Source organism: Hemiscyllium ocellatum, chromosome 26 (genome assembly GCF_020745735.1).
Source record: "Hemiscyllium ocellatum isolate sHemOce1 chromosome 26, sHemOce1.pat.X.cur, whole genome shotgun sequence".
Taxonomy (NCBI): domain Eukaryota; kingdom Metazoa; phylum Chordata; class Chondrichthyes; order Orectolobiformes; family Hemiscylliidae; genus Hemiscyllium; species Hemiscyllium ocellatum.
In genome coordinates this window covers 43,440,902-43,459,591 of record NC_083426.1, presented here as the reverse complement: position 1 = coordinate 43,459,591, position 18,690 = coordinate 43,440,902, and the positions used below count along the sequence as shown (strand labels likewise).

General features: G+C 41.5%; 1 protein-coding gene across 1 annotated transcript; it reads left to right on the top strand.

Annotated features, from left to right (window-relative positions):
- Positions 1-840: 840 nt before the first annotated feature.
- On the top strand, positions 841-18,130 carry olfml3b (olfactomedin-like 3b). The gene is made up of 3 exons (XM_060845570.1): positions 841-1,028; positions 10,359-10,635; positions 15,297-18,130. The coding sequence occupies exons 1-3, from the start codon at positions 921-923 to the stop codon at positions 16,079-16,081; spliced, it is 1,170 nt and encodes a 389-aa protein (XP_060701553.1). The 5' UTR covers positions 841-920; the 3' UTR covers positions 16,082-18,130.
- The last annotated feature ends 560 nt before the right edge of the window (positions 18,131-18,690 follow it).

Here is an 18,690-nt window from a genome sequence, read left to right as displayed (position 1 = left end):
ATAGTTGCAGCCAAATCAGACGTAAGTCTTGCACAATGACCACAAGGAACCACCTTGACTTGTCCAGCAACAGGAGCACCTAGGAATCAGACCGGAGATACTGAAATTCCATTAAACAAAGTGGAATCACTGTACTGATGTTCCATTAGAGCTCTGCTCTCATTAATACTTCAGATAAAGAGGCCTGGATTTCACACTTGAAGTCCAATTTCTCCGCATCTCTGCAATTTTCTCTAGTTCCACACTGATCTAGAATCTCAGCACACCTCCCATTTTGGTCCATCAGGCCTTGCCAATTTTGGTCCATTATTGCAGCCATGCTTTCAACAGCCAAAACTCTGGAGTTTCCTCCTTAAATTTTTCATCTTTCAACGATATCGCTCTCTCTCTCTCTCTCTCTCTCCCCCCCACACTTCAAGATGCTGCTTAAAATCTTCTTTTCCCTCTTTCTGAGGCTGCATGTCAGATTTCATCAAACCCTGAGAAACATGTTGAGGTGTTTTTGATGTCTTTCAAGGCGTTATATAAATACAAGTTGTTTTTGTTATACAAGGCAATAATCAAAATGTACTTTAGTTACAGACTAATCTAAAATGTCTGAACTGCTCTTCATGCTAATCGTAATGATAGATTAATTAAAAGTTCTCAAGTTTTGATTCACATTTTCCCCGACCCAATAAAACTAACATTGAAGAAAACATCTGGAGTTAATAAGTGGATGACTGAGAATGCTGTGTGGTCCCTCCTGGAAATCTACCCCCGCCAACCCTGACCCCTGCCTGTCTGCTGGTGCATTCCAAAGCCATGAGCTGGAACCAGATACAGAAAAGCGTACAGACGCACTTTCCTGTGCAGACTTACACTCAGAGGGCTAGCTACACAATCCTTTCTCCAGTCACAATTCAGGACCATCACGAAAGATGGGGAGATTGATCCAATACCTCGCCATGGTCTCAGCCATGGTCCTGACAGTGCAAGGTCAGCCCTCGCTCATTGACTACATGGAAAGAAGACTCTCTGCTTTTGAGGTAAGTCTTTTCATGGTGACAGTACTGCTTCTGATCTGAAAATAAGGAAACAATTGAAATAAGAAATATCATATTGGTTCTCGGTCCTTAAGATGCTGAGTTGAGCATTGCGAGTTAACAGCTGGTTTTCCCAGCTGGAAGTTCTCTGTTTATTTTTCACTGAGCATTTAAAACACTTATTATACTTGGTGCATTTTTTTCTTTGCTAATACAACTTTTAACCCATTTAAGCAGACAAATGCTTGCCTTAAAAAGCATAAAGCAGAGCTTTATGTTGGAGGTTACGTACATTTGAGTAACTGTCAGTGATCCTAAGAATTCACACTAGGTGAGTTGTGGAGAATTTGAATCTTCAAAGAATATATTAGAGCAACTCTCTAACTGCATCCCAAGAATCTGGAAAGGAGCCGTGCACAAACACATTCCTGTCAGTGTATCCATCAATGGGCCAGGTTTAGTGCACAAGGTACACTGACTGTCAAAGTGACAAAGAGTAAATTCTCTATTAAAATTACCAATCACAGCCGAATTTTTAAGTTCAGTACAGCATAGCTAGGCTGATTGTGCAACTTGTTTTCTGAAGTTCTAGAAGGACTGGGGTGAGTTAAACTAAATTATTAATGGAGCTGTCCCCCTGTGTTCGGAAAGTTATAAGTTTGGAGCATACCCGAGATTTGGACTTTTGAATCTTAGCTTTATGAGCTGTCCAGTGGTCGATTTGGTAAATCGTTTGTGCGATTTGAAGAAAACCAGATGGTAATTGTTCCCAGCTGACTCCCCAACTCATCTGGAGTGGAGCTACAGACAATACAGTTAGCCTCAAGTCTCCTGGGCTAGGAAGGAGAATATCAGCCAAGATTCCCATTCCTGGCAACTGCTCAGTGAATCCTAAAACAGTGCTCGTAGTTTCACTAAAGCAGCATCAAGTTTGGCTCTGAAGCCCCACCTGTTTAATAGTTTATCAATGGCCAAGCCACATGAGAAACGTAATGGATATCTACTAACGTCTGTAGCAACATAACAGTTAGGGTTCAATCAGATCCAATTAGCTCCTGACCTCATTACGGCCTTCGTCCAAACATGGCTAAAAGAGCTGAGTTCCAGAGATGAGATGAGAGTGAATCCCCTTGACATCAAGGCAGCCTGGAGTTAATGGGAATCAGGAGGAAAACTTTCTGCCAATTGGAGCCATAACTGGCAAAAAAAAATCAAGATAGTTGTGGCTGTTAGAGGCCAGTTATCTCAGCTCCAAGACATCTCTGCAGGAGTTCTTCAGGACAGTGTCCCAGGCCCAACCATTTTCTGTCAAAAAGTGTAGCACTAGAAAAGCACAGCAGGTTAGGCAATATCCGAGGAGCAGGAGAGTCGACATTTCAGGTACAAGGTCTCCATGAGGAATGCAGCAGGGAAGCGGGCTGGAAGAAAAATTGGACGGTGGGGGAGGGGGACGGTAACTGGGAAGGTGATAGGTAGATGCAGGTGATGGTGATAGGTCGGATCAGAGGTTAGAGCTGATAGGTAGGAAGGAAGATGGACAAGTAGGACTGTCCAAGAGGACAGTACTGACTTGGAGGTTTGGATCTGGGATGAGGTGGGAGGAGGGGAGATAAGGAAACCGGCGAAGTCGATGTTGATGCCATGTGGTTGGAGGGTCACGAGACAGAAGATGAGACATTCTTCCTCCAGTCGACAGGTGGCTTGGAATTGGTGGTGGAGGTGGTCCAGGACTTGCAAGTCCTTGGCAGAGTGGGAGGGGTATTTGAAGTGGTCGGCCACAGGGCAGTGGGGTCTTTTGGTGTGTGTGTCCCAGAGATGTTCCCTGAAACATTCCACAAGTTGATATCCTGTCTTCCCAGTGTAGAGGAAACCATATCGAGAGCAATGGGTACAGGTAGATGAGGTATCGGATGTGCAGGAAAATCTCTACTGGATGTGAAAAAATCCTTTGGGGCCTTGGATGGAGGTGAGGGGGAAGGTGTGGGTACAGGTTTTAAACCTCTTGTAATGGCAAGAGAAGGTGTCGGTAGTGGAGGGTGGGTTGGGGGTGGGGGGCCTGGACTTAACGAGGGAATCACAGAGGGAATGGTCTCTGCGGAATGCAAATGGGGTGGGGAGGGAAATATATCACTGGTGGTGGGGTCTATTTGTATGGCAGAGGATAATGTGATGTATCCGGAGATTAGTCATGTGAAAGATGAGGGCCGGGTCGGTTATATCTCTGCTGCAGTTGGAGGGTTGGGGTTCAATGGTGGAGGTGCAGGATGTGGAGGAGATATGCTGGAGGGCATTGTTGATCACATGGGAGGAGAAATTGAGGTCGTTGAAATAGAAGGCTATCTGGGATGTCCTTGTGTGGAATTGCTCCTTCTCAGAGCGGGTGCAGCAGAGATTGAGGAATTGAGTGTAAGAAGTCGAATGTTTACTGGTGGGGGAGGAAGGGGGGGAGGTGAGCACGTATACTCCAGGTAGCTGTGTGAGTTGGTGGGTTTGAAGTAGATGCCCATGTTGAGTCATTTGCCGGACATGGAGACTGAAAGAACCAGGAAGGGGAAGGAAGTGTCCAAGATGGCCCAGGTGAATTAATATTCCCAATATTCTAAATATTCCAACAGTGGCCTAACCAATATCTTGTACAGCCACAACATGACCTCCCAACTCCTGTACTCAGTACTCTGACCAATAAAGGAAAGCATACCAAATGCCTTCTTCACTATCCTATCTACCTGCGACTCCACTTTCAAGGACTATGAACCCGCACTCCAAGGTCTCCTTGTTCAGCAACTCTCCCTAGGACCTTACCATTAAGGGTATAAGTCCTGCTAAGATTTGCTTTCCCAAAATGCAGCACCTTGTATTTATCTGAATTAAACTCCATCTGCCACTTCTCAGCCCTTTGGCCCATCTGGTCAAGATCCTGTTGTAATCTGAGGTAACCCTCTTCGCTGTCCACTACACCTCCAATTTTGGTGTCATCTGCAAACTTATTATTGTACCTCTTATGCTCGCATCCAAATCATTTATGTAAATGACAAAATGTTGAGGACCTAGCACTAATCCTTGTGGCACTCCACTGTTCACAGGCCTCCAGTGTGAAAAACATCACTCCACCACCAACCTCTGTCTTCTACCTTTGAGCCAGTTCTGTATCCAAATGGCTAGTTCTCCCTGTATTCTGTGAGATCTAACCTTGCTAATCAGCCTCCCATTGGGAACCTTGTCGAACGCCATACTGAAGTCCATATAGATCATATCTATCGCTCTGCCCTCATCAATCCTCTTTGTTACTTCCTCAAAAAACTCAATCAAGTTTATGAGACATGGTTTCCCACGCACAAAGCTATGTTAACTATTCCTAATCAGTCTTTGCCTTTCCAAATACTCTGCCAATCGAATGAATGTGTCGGTGGAGGGGTATTGGTTGGTTCAGAAGAAATGGAGGGCTTGGAGACCTTCGTCAAGGCAGCTGGATGAGTATAGGGATTGGATGTCCATGGTGGAAATAGGGCATTGGGGGCTGGTGAAACAAAAGCCGTGGAAGAGATGGAAGGCATGGGTAGTGTCCTGAATGTGTGTGGGGAGTTCCTGGACCCAGAGGGACAGGACAGTGTCAAGATATGAGGCATAAGTTCACTGTGTCAGGAGCAGGTAGAGTTGATGGGTCTACCAGGGCAGTCAGGTTTGTGAATTTTTGTTAGAAGTAGAATTGGTGATGTAGGGTTCCTGGACTGTGAGGTTGGAGGCTGTGGACAGGAGATCCCCGAGGTGATGAGGTTGTGGATGGTCTGGGAGATGATGGTTTGGTGATGGGAGGTGGGGTTATGGTCGAAGGGCCAGTAGGAGGAGGTGTCTGTAAGTTGGCACATGGCTTCAGCGATGTAGAGGTCAGTGTGCCAAACTACCACTGCGCCCCCTCGTTGTCAGCTGCTTCTTCAACAACCTTCCCTCCAGCATAAGGTCAGAAGTAGGACTTTTTGTTGATGATTGTACGATGTTCAGCAGTAGACACTGAAGCAGTCTACGCCCAAATGTAGCAAGACCCGGACAACATCCAGGCTTGGGCTGACAAGTGACAAGTAACATTCGCTGCACACAAATGCCAGGTTATGACCATCAAAAACAAGATAGAATCTGTCATTGCCCCATAATATTCAAAGGTATCACTATCACTGAATCCTCCACTGTGCAGAAACTGAACTGAATCAGCCAATATAAGTATTGTGGCTGGAAAAGCAGGTCAGAGCTAGAAATCTTGCAGCAAGTAACTTTGCTTGTGGCTCCTCAGAGTCTGTCTATAGCCTACAAGGCATAAGAGAGGAGTGTGATGGCATACTCCTCTACTCCCGATAGCTCCAAGAACACTCAAGGGACTTGAAACGATTCAGGACAAAGCAGCCCGCGAGAACGGCACCACATCCACAAACATCCATTCCCTTTACCTCCCTCCAAACTGAGTAGCAAGATGCACTGTGGAAATTTACCAAAGATTCTTTGATTGCACCTTCCAACTCCATGGCCACTACCATTTAGAAAATGGGAACACTACCATGTGCAAGTTCTCCTCCAAACTTTTCACTATCCTGACTTGAAAATTTATTGCTGTTCCTTCAGTGTCACTGGGTCAAAATCCTGGAATAGTTCCATCACAACACTTTGGGTCTACCTACAAGAAATGGACTGCAGTAGTTCAAGAAGGCATCTCAGTACCACTTTCTGAAGGGCAACTAGGGATAGGCAATACATGCTGACCCAGTCAGTGCTGCCTACATCCCATGAGTAAATAAAGGAAAGCTCAGGAAGTTTTGTTTTGAGAATTAATTCAGGGAGCTCTGATTCTACCAATGTCCAGGAAATCAATGAATACAGTCAAAATTCCAGAGTAATTTTGTCTTCAGCGCAGCGCGCACTAGCATTTCTGTTCTGAAACTACTTAACTTATTCAAAGATCCATTCTGAGTTCTGATGTATAAAGCTTTTCAAGAAAATATAACTTCAAATTGGCTAGGTTATATAATGCATACCCTACACATTCCCTCAGATCATTGTTAAAATGGAAAATGTGTAACTTGCTCCCTTCCCCATTATTGAGAGACTCTTCTGTTGGGATATGATGCACATATACCTTTTGGAGAACACATCTCATCTCCCTGTCAATCACGTCCACCATTACAGTAGTACATTATAGGCCAATCACTCTGAACTTATTTTATAACTGCAGCTTGTAGAACTGAGATATCCATAGATAGTCTCCCAGTTAATGTTGCCTCTATGTAGTCTGATTGTCAAAGATTCCACATTTTTTAAAATAATCCTTACTATGTAGTTGGTATATTTATGTTCAATCTGTTAAACTACACACTCTAATACAGTTTCAGTTGAGGATTCTGTCTCAATAAACATCCCCTCCCCTTTCCCTACCCTCCCCCCACTCCCCCACACCCACCACTCCAACTCGTATATTGCTTGCATGGGTTTGTCCTCAGCAGAGCTGATTGCTTTTCTGTCACCAACAGCTACCATTAACACCTACTCGTTATTTATTTCACTCCTCTAACACTGTTGGCACTCCTTCTACCTTTTTCTCTGGGCAACCTGAGCATCTGTTTCACTTACACTTCCTCTCTTTTTTTCAAACGCATCATTTTACAAGTGCACTTCCAAAGCAGAGTCATATTACAGTTGAAATATTAACTCTGCTTCGTTCTTTTCACAGATGTTGCCAGAACTGTTGAGTTTCTCCAGCACTTTCTGTCTTGATTACATATTTCCATCATTTGCTTTTATTTGACAGCTCAAGTTTATATTCCTGATCTACCATACAAATTAACCCTCTTCTTCTCTCGCCCCCTCACTACGAGAATGCTGGCATGCCAACTCCTCATTCCTTCTCAATGATTCTCACCCTAAGCTGGAAGGTTGAGGGATGAGCCACCTAAGATTAGATTAGATTAGATTACTTACAGTGTGGAAACAGGCCCTTCGGCCCAAAATGTCCACACCGACCCGCCGAAGCGCAGCCCACCCATACCCCTACATTTTGCCCCTTACCTAACACTATGGGCAATTTAGCATGGCCAATTCACCTGACCCGCACATCTTTGGATTGTGGGAGGAAACCGGAGCACCCGGAGGAAACCCACGCAGACACGGGGAGAACGTGCAAACTCCACACAGTCAGTCACCTAAGGTATTTACAATGATAAAGGAACTTGTTCGGGTAGTACCAAATAAATTATTTCCTCTAGCTGGGAATCAGGAGGAAAGCAGTGAGGCAGGCCATTTAGATGTGAAATCAGGAAACATTTTCCACACTGACTAATAGAAATATCTCAGAAATGCTGTGGAGACTGAGAGAACAATCTCACCTTTTGGCTTTCCTCAGCACCTCAGCAGGGATGGCTCAGTTGTTAGCTGTGCTGTCTTATAGCACCATGGACCCAGGTTCAATTTCACCTTTGGACAGCTGTCTGTGTGGAGTTTGCACATTCTTCCTGTGTCTGCATGGGTTTCCTCTAGGTGCTCCAGTTTCCTCAAACAGTCCAAATATGTGTGGGTTAGGTGGATTAGTCATGGGAAAGGATGGGTTGGGTCTGGGTTGGATGCTCTTTGGAGGATTAGTGTAGACTTGACAGGAAGAAAGGCCTGCTTCCATACTCCAGGGAATTCTTTCAAGACAGAGAGAATAGATCTTTGTTAGGTGATGGTTTTATATTTTTATGCCTGGTGTCATTCCAGTGAATGGTCCTAAGCCCTGGAATTGTGTTCCTAAACCTCCCCAGCTCTCTTTCCTCCCTTAGGATGCTCATTAAAATCTACCTCTATCTTAATATCTCTTCTTCTGGCTCGGTGTTAATTTCTATTTAATAACATTTCTGGGAAGCTTGGAATGTTTTGCTATGTTAAGAGTAGTAGATCCAGATCACCCAGAGTTGTTTTCTGGCAAGGTCACATTGGATAGTATATCTTATTATCCAAGAAAATGAACAACCTATCCCTTTACAATTGATGAAAACTCTTCAGAGTCCTTATTAAATACTCTTAAAAACAATTACCGATTTCATAAATATTATAACTTTTTGTTAACAGTACTGCTTCCCAATCAAATATCATCACAGAAGAGTTTTTTTAAAGTGGAAAATACAAAATGAAACCCAGCTCAGTTACCTCAACATAACATTGAAAACATTTGGATTGAAACTGCTCGATTTGCCAAGTTTTTTTTTAATGGGTAACAATACAATGGAGGAAAGCCTTTTAGCACGAGACTAGATAGGAACTGATTTAGACCATATGGTTGAATTGAGGAGAACTGCCTTTATCTGAAGAGCCACCTGTGACAGAGACTCAAGTATCAGAACTAATGGGGAGTCCCACCTCAGCAGTTCAAGAAACGGGCCAATAATCGAGAATGGCATATTAACTAGGGCTCTGGAAATTTGAATGGGAATTTTTGTGAGTGATCTTTGTCATTGAGGGGAACTTGTGACAAGAACTTTCGCACAATTTCCTTGTGGATCATGTGGCAATGGGATGTCAACTGGGAGCAAGTTTCATATCAATTACAGAACCGGAAGGAGGCCATTTTGCCTGATGTGGTGCCTATGTTTGATTTGATTTGATTTACTTATTGTCACACATACCCAATACAGTGAAAAGCTTTGTTTATGAGCAGTATAGACAGATCATAGTAAGCAAGGACGTACAGACATAGGGTGAAAAAACATTTGGACAGAGGTATACAGGTTATGTCGCACAGGGTGATAAGGTTTAGGGTTTGAGTCTCTTTGAAAGAGCTATCCAATTACTCTTACTCTCCTGGTGTTTCCATATCACTGTGCAATTCCTCTCCCCCTAGTATAGCTTAAGCTGTTTTTTGAAAGTCACTGAATTTACATCAACTAAATCTTCAAGTTCTCACCGCATAGAAGAAATTCTGAGGTAAAAACAATGACTGCAGATGCTGGAAACCAGATTCTGGATCAGTGGTGCTGGAAGAGCACAGCAGTTCAGGCAGCATCCAACGAGCATGACCTATCACCTTCATCTCCTCCCCCACTCACCCATTGTACTCTATGCTACTCTCTCCCCACCCCCACCCTCCTCTAGCTTATCTCTCCACGCTTCAGGCTCACTGCCTTTATTCCTGATAAAGGGCTTTTGCCCGAAACGTCGATTTCGCTGCTCCTTGGATGCTGCCTGAACTGCTGTGCTCTTCCAGCACCACTGATCCAGATAGAAGAAAATCTCTTTATTGCTTCCTTGATAGTTTATCTAATTATTTTCAATCTCAGTCCTCTGATCCTTGCCTCTATTTTCTGTTCAGGCAAGCAAATGGAGCCTCACTGCAAAATGACTACAGGAGTGGGGGAGAGGCAGGAAGAGAATCTGAACATAAATAAAAACTGGGATAAAGTCATTTTACTGGGAGATCAGTGGGAGGGCATTGGAACAGTCAGGTCTACTGGTAACCAAAAATGTTTTGAAATTTCTGCAGATGGTAAGTTGAAGTAATGGGAAAGGTGTGTTGAGAACTTATCAAGATTAATATGTTGATGACAATTACATTAATTCATAGTCAATGGTAGGGCCCTGGGGAGTGTTGTCGAACAGGGAGACTAGAGATGTAGGTTAATAGTTCCTTGAAAGTGACATCACAGGTGGACATGGTCATGAAGAATGTGTTTGGTATACTTGGCTTCATTGGTCAGAGCATTCAGTACTGGAGTTGAGGTGTCACGTTATCACTGTACAAGGTATTGGTAAGGCCAGCTTTGGAATACTATGTACAATTCTGGTTGCCCTGCAATATAAAGGATGTTATTAAACTGGAAAGTATGTAAAAATGTTTACAAGAGTATTACCAAGACTGTAGGGTTTGAGTTATAAAGAGGAGATGGATAGGCTGGGGCTTCTTTCCCTGCAGCATTGGAAGCTAAGGAATAACCTTATGAAGTAATATGAAATCGTGAGGGGCATAGATAAAGGTAAATAGCCACGGTCTTTTCCCCAGGATCGGGAAGTCCAAAACTAGAGAGCATAAGCTTAAGGTGAGGGGAAAGATTTAAAAGGGAACTGAGAGGGCAACTTTTTCACACAGAGAGTGGTGTGTGTATGGAACAAGATGTCAGAGGAAGTGAAACAGGCATTTACAATTACAACTTTTGAAAGACATTTGGATAGGTACATGGATAGGAATGATTTAGAGAAGTATGGGTCAAATGCAGGCAAATGAAACTAATTCAGTTTAAGAAACCTGGTTGGCATGAACGAGTTGGGCCAAAGGGTCTGTTTCCACACTGTATGATTCTATGACTCTATACCTTTCTTGTACAGGATCGGATCGCTGTCTGGTATGATCAGACCCAACGATACTCCTCAGAATACAGAGAATTCAAAAACCAGATTCTTTCTCTGGTGGACAGCTTGGATAAGGAGAGAGAGGAGCAACGCCGCATTCTTGACTTCGCAAATTCTCGTATTGAACGTATCGAGCGAGAGATGGATTACTTAGAGACCAAAAATCCAGCCCCAGCATGTATGGAGATTGATGACAAGTTTATCGACAAAGGTGCTGGAAAAACTGAGCAAAGGAAGAAACCTAAGTTTTTTGGTAAGTGACGTTTGATAGTAAATTATAAAACAGAAGTCACACTAACCACAAGCAATCTACTTCTTCTATGTTCACTGTCAGTTTTTGAAACATACCTAAACAATTATAAATAACTACCAAATGGACATTGAAATCCCCTTAATATCTTCAGGGAGAAAGACCTTGCATTTATATGACACCTTTCACAACCACAGGGTGTCCCAAAACTTTTCTTAACCATATTTGAATTTAAGCCATTGGTGTAGTGCTATTTGCATGCAATATGAAGTTGAACCAGGAATCTATGTGCATCCTAGTATATACCGGATGTAACAGGTTTCTGATTCTTTAAGAGGAAAAGTGTAAGGCATTATTACACAGATGTCAGAAAGCCACAAGAATTTTAAAAGAGTTGCATTACATCACCACGTGTGATAATCCAATATGAGATCTCCATCCTACTCTCTGTACAGTTAGCAAGCAGTCAACAGTTAACCAATCAGCTAAACAATCAGTCAGCCAATCAGTGTATATAATGTAACAGTAACAACAGAACACATATGAATTAGGCTGCACATGAAATTCTGAGATGTCATATTAGTGTATATTGTTAGTTGCTTATAAACTTCAAGATATCTACCTCAATAAGTATCCAAGTCACCATGGCATGCTCATGAACTAGCATATAGAAAACTGCAATACGTCAGATTCTTTGGGAAGAAGACTTGTGCTTCCTTAATGAACAGGTCAGGAAGATAACTATAAATCACCCTCAAGTATTCATTTCCCTTGTCATATTGCTCATTTAAGTTTAAATTGGGAGGCTTTCTGGGTAATTGATGAGGAAAATGCCAGACTGGAAGACATGGGGAAATGAGCAGAGGGCAAGATCACTATTGTTAATCTTACAAACAAGATGGGTACAGACGCAAAATGATAATGCTAATTGAAAGAGGTCAAGTTTATCAATGACATATTAAGAAGCTTAGTACGTTCATGGATCCATGCACACAGTGCATACAGGTGGCATTATAAATGAACATTAAGTGATTAAATTGTTACCATCAAGCAACATCAAGCATTATAAGACAGCGAACTACTCCATACTCAGAAATCCCAATACATTTCCTTTGTCATCAATCGCATAAACAATGAGTATCTTTGATACGTGCCAAGTCAAAATTGAGCCAAAAGAATTTGACTTCCTAAGACTATGTTATGGAGAAAAGTAAACATAAGTTATTGGAAGTCTGGCAGTCAATCAGTTTAAAAAGAAAGAGATGTACAAAGAAGCATGAAACCCTACTGCAATACCCTTGAGATGTTGATTGTTCAAAGAATCATGGAACTTGTTTGGCAAGAGCTTTAGAAACAGTGTTGACAATTGTTGTTTAGTATCTCATTATGCAGGTTGCTGTAAGGATTATTTTGAAAACCAATTTAATAATTTCATATTTATTGAGACTGGTGGGTCTGTAGTTGTCAGTCTGTCGCCATCTAAATACAGAACTAGCATTTCTTCATGACTTCAGGATTTCCCAAAGCGGTTTACAGCCAATAAAGAACTTTTGAAGAATAGCCATTATAAGAATTCAGATATTTGGCAGCCAATTTGGGCACAGCAAGATCTCACAAACAGCAAGTAAATCATAATACCAGAAATAATTTAGATTTATATAACACCCTTGTTGTGAATTAATATCACAAGGCATTTCACAGGACTATTACATCGGACAAAATATTAGCCACATTAGGTGAGATGACTGCAATCTTATTCAAGAAGATAGGATTTTTGATGTGTCTTAACAAAGGAATATGAGGTGGAGATGTGTAGAAATGGCATTGCAGAGTTTACAGTCATAGTAGCTCAAGATACAGCTATCAGTGGTGGAAACATTATTATTGGGAACAGGAGGCAAACAGATTCCTTGGAGAATTGTGAGCTCTCAAGTGATTAGGGGCTGGTGTGGGCATGGAGATCGCGATATGAGAAAGTTAATATGAAGTTGTTGCTTCATGACCAATACAGAGTAGTGAACACTGGTGTAATAGGGGAGTGGGACTTGCTGCTAAGATGCTAGCACCAAAGCTTTGGATGGTTCCAGGTCTATGGAGTCTAGTCTGGGAGATCAGGGAGGAGTGCATCAGAATAGAGCTAACAAAGACATGAATTAGGACTCCAGCAAGAAATGAGCTGAAATGGAGGTAGAAATATTAAGTTAGAAATAGGTATTTATAGTATTAGAAATCATCTCAGCATCAAGTGTGACACCAGGATGAAAAACAGACTGACTTAATCTTAATCTGTGGTCTAGCAGGGTGATGGAGGCAGGATCTAAGAAACAAAGTCTGGAGTCAGGACAGAAACAATGGCTTTGGTTTTGGGAAGTCTAAACTGAATGTTGGATAAGCAGTCTGACAAGCAGTTGGAAAAAGGGGAGGGCAGAGGGGATGACCGCAATGTGAGAGGGAAAAAGCAATTTTAAATCTATTGACAATGAAATCCTCAAATAACCAAGAGCCAGAAAAGCTTAAAATCACTGAGGTAATGAATTCATTGCAAATGCTGAAAAAGTCTCTAAATTAAGGCAGAATATGATCAAGAATTCCCATCTGGGAGAAAATGCAAATGCTGTTGTAATGAACATGATGTCAATTGCTAGGTTTAAATCAGAGGTTGAGATATGAGATGCATTAAAAAAAGGGTGTTACCTGCTTGTGCAAAATCTCCCAGCTTTGTGCTTTTGTGATGGAATTAGCTGTGACCTTACTAGTCTATGAAAGGTTTATTTAGGATGATGGCTTTTTGTGCATAGAAGTGTGTCAGTTAATTTGAAAACTACAATCTTGGTTGCTAGATTATGCTTGTTGATTTCTGTCAGTTTAAATACGATGATATCTAAAAAAAATCTAATGTTTGTCTTGCATGTTGTGGTTTTATATTTAATAGTGAGTTGATCACTATTAAGGACATTGATGGATTACTCTAATTCTACTTCTGTGTGAGTCCCAACACAAATACGGAAGGAATTATTATGACAGGACTGCATCACACAGTAAATTGATTAGTGAGAATGATAAAGGAGCCTCTGAAACTAAAATGTAGCCCAAAAAATGTGGTCTTTGGGAAAATCTCAAGGAAGTTTTGAAAAAAGTATTTTGTGCCCTGGTGCTATGACAACATTTATGTTCACTTAAGATATTGGGCTGAATCTCTATTTAATATCTCAAGTGTCTCAAGTAAAACAGAAAAGTTCCAAACGTGTACCATACATTCAGTATTGCCCTTGGAATGTCAATCTAAGTTATACAATCAGGTCTCTGGGACTTGAGTTCACAACCTATTGCATCAGAGGCTACTCAATGGGCAGATTTGTCAGAATGAAACTGACCGATGCCCGGGCTGTGAAAGACCATTGCAAGAATAGGTCATTTGGCCCCTCAGGTCTACTCCATCATTCAATAGCATTATGGCTGATTTGATTGTGGTCTTTCCTTCTCTCCTTCCCCACAGTTCAACAGTCTAACTCAACCTTAAGCAAATTTAATTATCTTGTCTCCCTGTCTTTCTGTGGAGCTCCAAAAATTAACTCAGACAATAAATTCCTCTTTATGTCTGTCATAAATGGGATGCCCCTTATTCTTAAACTGTGTCTCTTAGTCCTAGATTCACTCAAAAAGAAAAGCCTTGCCCCAGGATCCACCCTGTCAAGCCCGATCGGAATCTTACATGTTCCAATATGATCCCCTCTTATTTGTTTAATCTCAATTGGGTATAGGCTGAATCCGCTGAAACTTTTCATCTAAGGAATCACATTAATTAACTTATTCTAAACTGCCTCCAAAACAATTAGATCCTTTCTTAAGTCATAAAAACAAAATTATGTGCAGTATTCTAGGTGCAGTCTATCCAATGCACTTTACAATTGCTGCAAGACTTCCCTATACCTGTACTCCATCCCTCAGCAGTAAAGACCAATATTCCATTTGTCTTCCTGATTACTTGTCGTGCCTACATGCTAATTTCTTGTGAGTCATGTACAAAAACTCCTAGATGTCTCTATACTACAGCATTCTGTAGTCTATTTATATTTAAATAATATTCTTTCTATTCTCCCCAAAGTGGTCAACCTCATATTTTGCCACATAATATTGACAAATGTCTTGTCCATTCAGGTAAGTGATTTTGTAGACTCACAACATGCGTTCCTATTTAACTTGGCGTCATCAACAAATTTAGAGAAAATATTCTCAGTCCTTTTATCCAACTCATTTGTTTAGACTGTAAATAATTGAAGTTCTAGCAGTGCTCCTGCTATATCCCATTGCAACCTTTTCCAAGCTGAAAGTGATCCATTTATCCTAACTCTATTTCCTATTAGCTAGCAAATCTCCTACCTATGCAAATATGTTACTCCCAACATTACTATCCCCCAACATTATAATGTCTTATCTAGTGTGGTAACCATCCATGTGGCACCTCATCCAAATATGTCATATCTACTGGTTCTCCCTTATCCACCTATCAAAAAAATCTAATAAATTGGCCAAACATAATGTCACACCAGATTATATTTTATGTATTGAATTTAATGGAGGGAATCTGTTTATTCTTTCTCTGTTAGATTTCCAGCAAGTTTTTTTTTATCTTTTGACTTCTTGGCTGTTTATTTCCTTTTCAGATTGTACCGAAATGATCAGTGGCATTAAAGCAATGAAAATAGTTAAGAAGCTAGAGACAACTTCTGGCCTGTGGACCAGAGATCTGATGTCGGCCTCTGGGAAAGTCTATGTTTTTGACGGTATAGCTAACGATACAGTCTATGAATTTGCCAGATTACGGGACTTGACTGACTTCTCTGGCTTCATGAAAGCAAGGAAAATCAAACTGCCTTATCCATGGGCTGGTACAGGCCACCTGGTGTACAAAGGCTTCTTGTATTACATTAGAAATGAGCCTGAGTTCCAACTGATTAAATTTGACCTGAAGAACCGGACAGTGATAGATAGCACCATGTTCCCTGCCGAGCAGCAGATCCCAGTCTATGGCTTATCACCATACAACTACATTGACCTAGCTGCAGATGAGCATGATTTGTGGGCTATATATGCTACCTTAGAAAATGAGAAGCACATCTGCCTCGCCAGGTTGGATCCCAAGACACTGGATATTGAGCAGATGTGGGATACTCCATGTCCTATAGAGAATGCAGAGAATGCCTTTGTCATTTGTGGAACACTCTATGTGGTTTACAACAGTAAGCTCCGCGGTCGTTCACGGATCCAGTGTGTGTACGATGTCAACGGCATTGTAACCAACGATGTAGCGCCTTTGGTGTACTTCCCCAAACGATATGGGATGCATTCCAGCCTGAAATACAGCCCAAGAGAGAATTATCTCTATGCCTGGGACGATGGAAACCAAATAATATACAGGCTGGCAATGAAGTCGAAATCAGAACTGTAAAACTTTGTACCTAAATGCATGTCATTAGTAGGATCAGGAGCCGGAGCAAAGCCCCCTCAACAGTGAGGAACCAAAGTAAGATGGTGGAAAATGACAATGCTTTAAGATGATTGATTAAGTAATTTCCCAAGGCTCCATTAAAGGGTTCAGCATCATGACAATAGAATCAAATATGTCATTAATTGAGAGATTAACAGTACCTTAACATGCTGGGTGATGTATTACATGTAATTGCATCTTAGACAGCTGCAGTCAAATTATGGAATTAGTCAAAACGGATTTGTGTGGGCCACTTAAACCAAATGCATCAAACACACTCACATGAAACAGCCATCAAAAAAAAATGTAAGCAACTTCATGCAATGTGTTAACGCATTCAGATGTGAACAGAAGTTCCTGATAAAAGCACTTGCATTTATATGGCTACTTTTACACTATCCCAAATCATTTCACCTCAAATGATGTACTTCTGAAGTGTGGTACCTTTTATAAAAAATATAGGTAACATTTTTTGCCCCAAAAGCATTCACAAATAGCAAAGAAGTAAATTAAGAATTCATCTGATTTAGGTGTTAGCTCATGGGTAACTATTGGCCAGAACACTGACAGACTCTTTTTGGAAGTGCAGGGCTGAATTTTCCAGATGCTGGTCCAGCTGAGTCTCATCCTCACAATGCCCCACACTGAGGTCAAAGGCAGCAATAGGTCAGCCACCTGACATCCATATTGCCAGTGCCCTTTAAGCTTGTTAAAAATTGAACCTACTTCAATGTTTCACAACCCACTCCATTTTACAGGAGGTATACAGGCAAACCATTAAGAGTGTGTTATTCCAGATATGTGGGAGTCCATGAGAATGAGTCCATGGAAGCAATTTGCAGCAAAGTCCACTGCTTATGGTGACAGTATTTAGCTGTCAGTAATCCTGCAGTGCTGAGATTCTGCAAGCTGACAGAACAATAAGGGAGAGCTAGAGGCCTAAGGGCCTGTTAAGCTGGCAATTGGTTCATGGCTGAATCCCTCTCTCACTTGATATCCCAGCTTAGATGTTCGATTAACTGCAGTCCCCTCCCCTCTGCTGCATCCCAATTGGCCCTCAACCCCATTGGTTAGCTATGATTCGACTGGCTGACCACTGATTCAATATAATGTAACAGTGGGGGAGGGATGAGGTGGCAGGAAAGAGGGAGGGTGGCAGCAGTGATAGGAGCATGCAGTTCCCTGCCACTTCTGTTATTCCAGGCCAACGTGTGAAATTATTTGTATTCACGTAAAAGGGCAACAGGGCTTCAGTTTAATATCCTATCCAAAAATAGCACCACTGGCATTGCAGCACTCCTTTAGTATCATCATTAATTGTTACGGTCACTGTCATTGATCTGATATTTGTCTCTGACACCACTGTTGATTGGGCATTTGTCTAAGATACTGTCAATGACAAATCACTCCTAAACATAGTAGATGATGTGTTGGGTTAGATATCCCTTGATGTTGGCACACTTGGTGGCCAAGGGTAGGGTATGTAGCATTATGGTAGGTGACATGTTATTGTTTAGGTTCATTCTGAAACCAAATTGTCACTGTGCCCACATATAAGGTTCCAGTATGGGATTAAAGAACAGTACTGCGTGTAGTTTCGAATAGAACTCGACAAGGTTTGTCACAATGATGTAAATGATACAACCAAAGATATACCTTAACCACTGTATGACTCTGGACTTGCCCCTAATTTCAAGTCACAGGCCTTGCACATAATACTCTGACACAGCACTTACTGTTGGTACTGTGGCCCAACTTTGTTAAAACCTCAGTAGCCGAAGGGTAAATCCATTGAGTAATAGTCCCTATTGAAACTGGCTCCGTGATGTTGTAATGTCAACTAATTTACGTCTATAGTGCTCTTGTACTGCCTTATAGCTGCTCCAGTTATCCTGTATGTAACCACAATGTATATTTTTAATAATTATAATGACCTGCGTTAATAACAATCACGCAGTGTGAAGCTGAGTGATGGAAGTGATTAAAATGCTCTGCATTCCATTCCACTAACAGACCGAGGATGAAAGTCTTTCTGAAAGTTGTAAGCTCATAGAATCAGGGAATTGCTCAAGCACAAATGAAGGCTATTTGGTCCATCCACTGAGCCAGCCTCAGTTTTCATAAGCACTGTCTTATTCATCTGCAAAATGGAACTATTTTCTTCTTCATGTTTACATCCACATCTGTTTTGAAAGTTATTATTGAATCTTCCACCACCTTTTGGTAATGCATTCTAGAACATACATGTTACACAAAAGAACTTCTCATCTCCCATCCCATTCTTTTTGCGAATTATCTTAATCTGTGTCCTCTACTTACCAACTCTCCTGTTTTAGGAAACAGGTCCTTATGTAATCTATCAAAACCCTTGACAATCTAGAAAACCTCTACTTGCTTTTTCCTTAATCTTCTGAGGTCTAAAGAGAATGTCAGTTTCACTAAACTCTCCATATACATAGCCTCCCACATCTCACAACTCTGCAAGTAACATGCAATTCGCTAATATTAGTCTGCATGCTAATCAACATGAGTACACACAGAAAGGGAAGCAAGAGAGGAGGGGGAGTGGC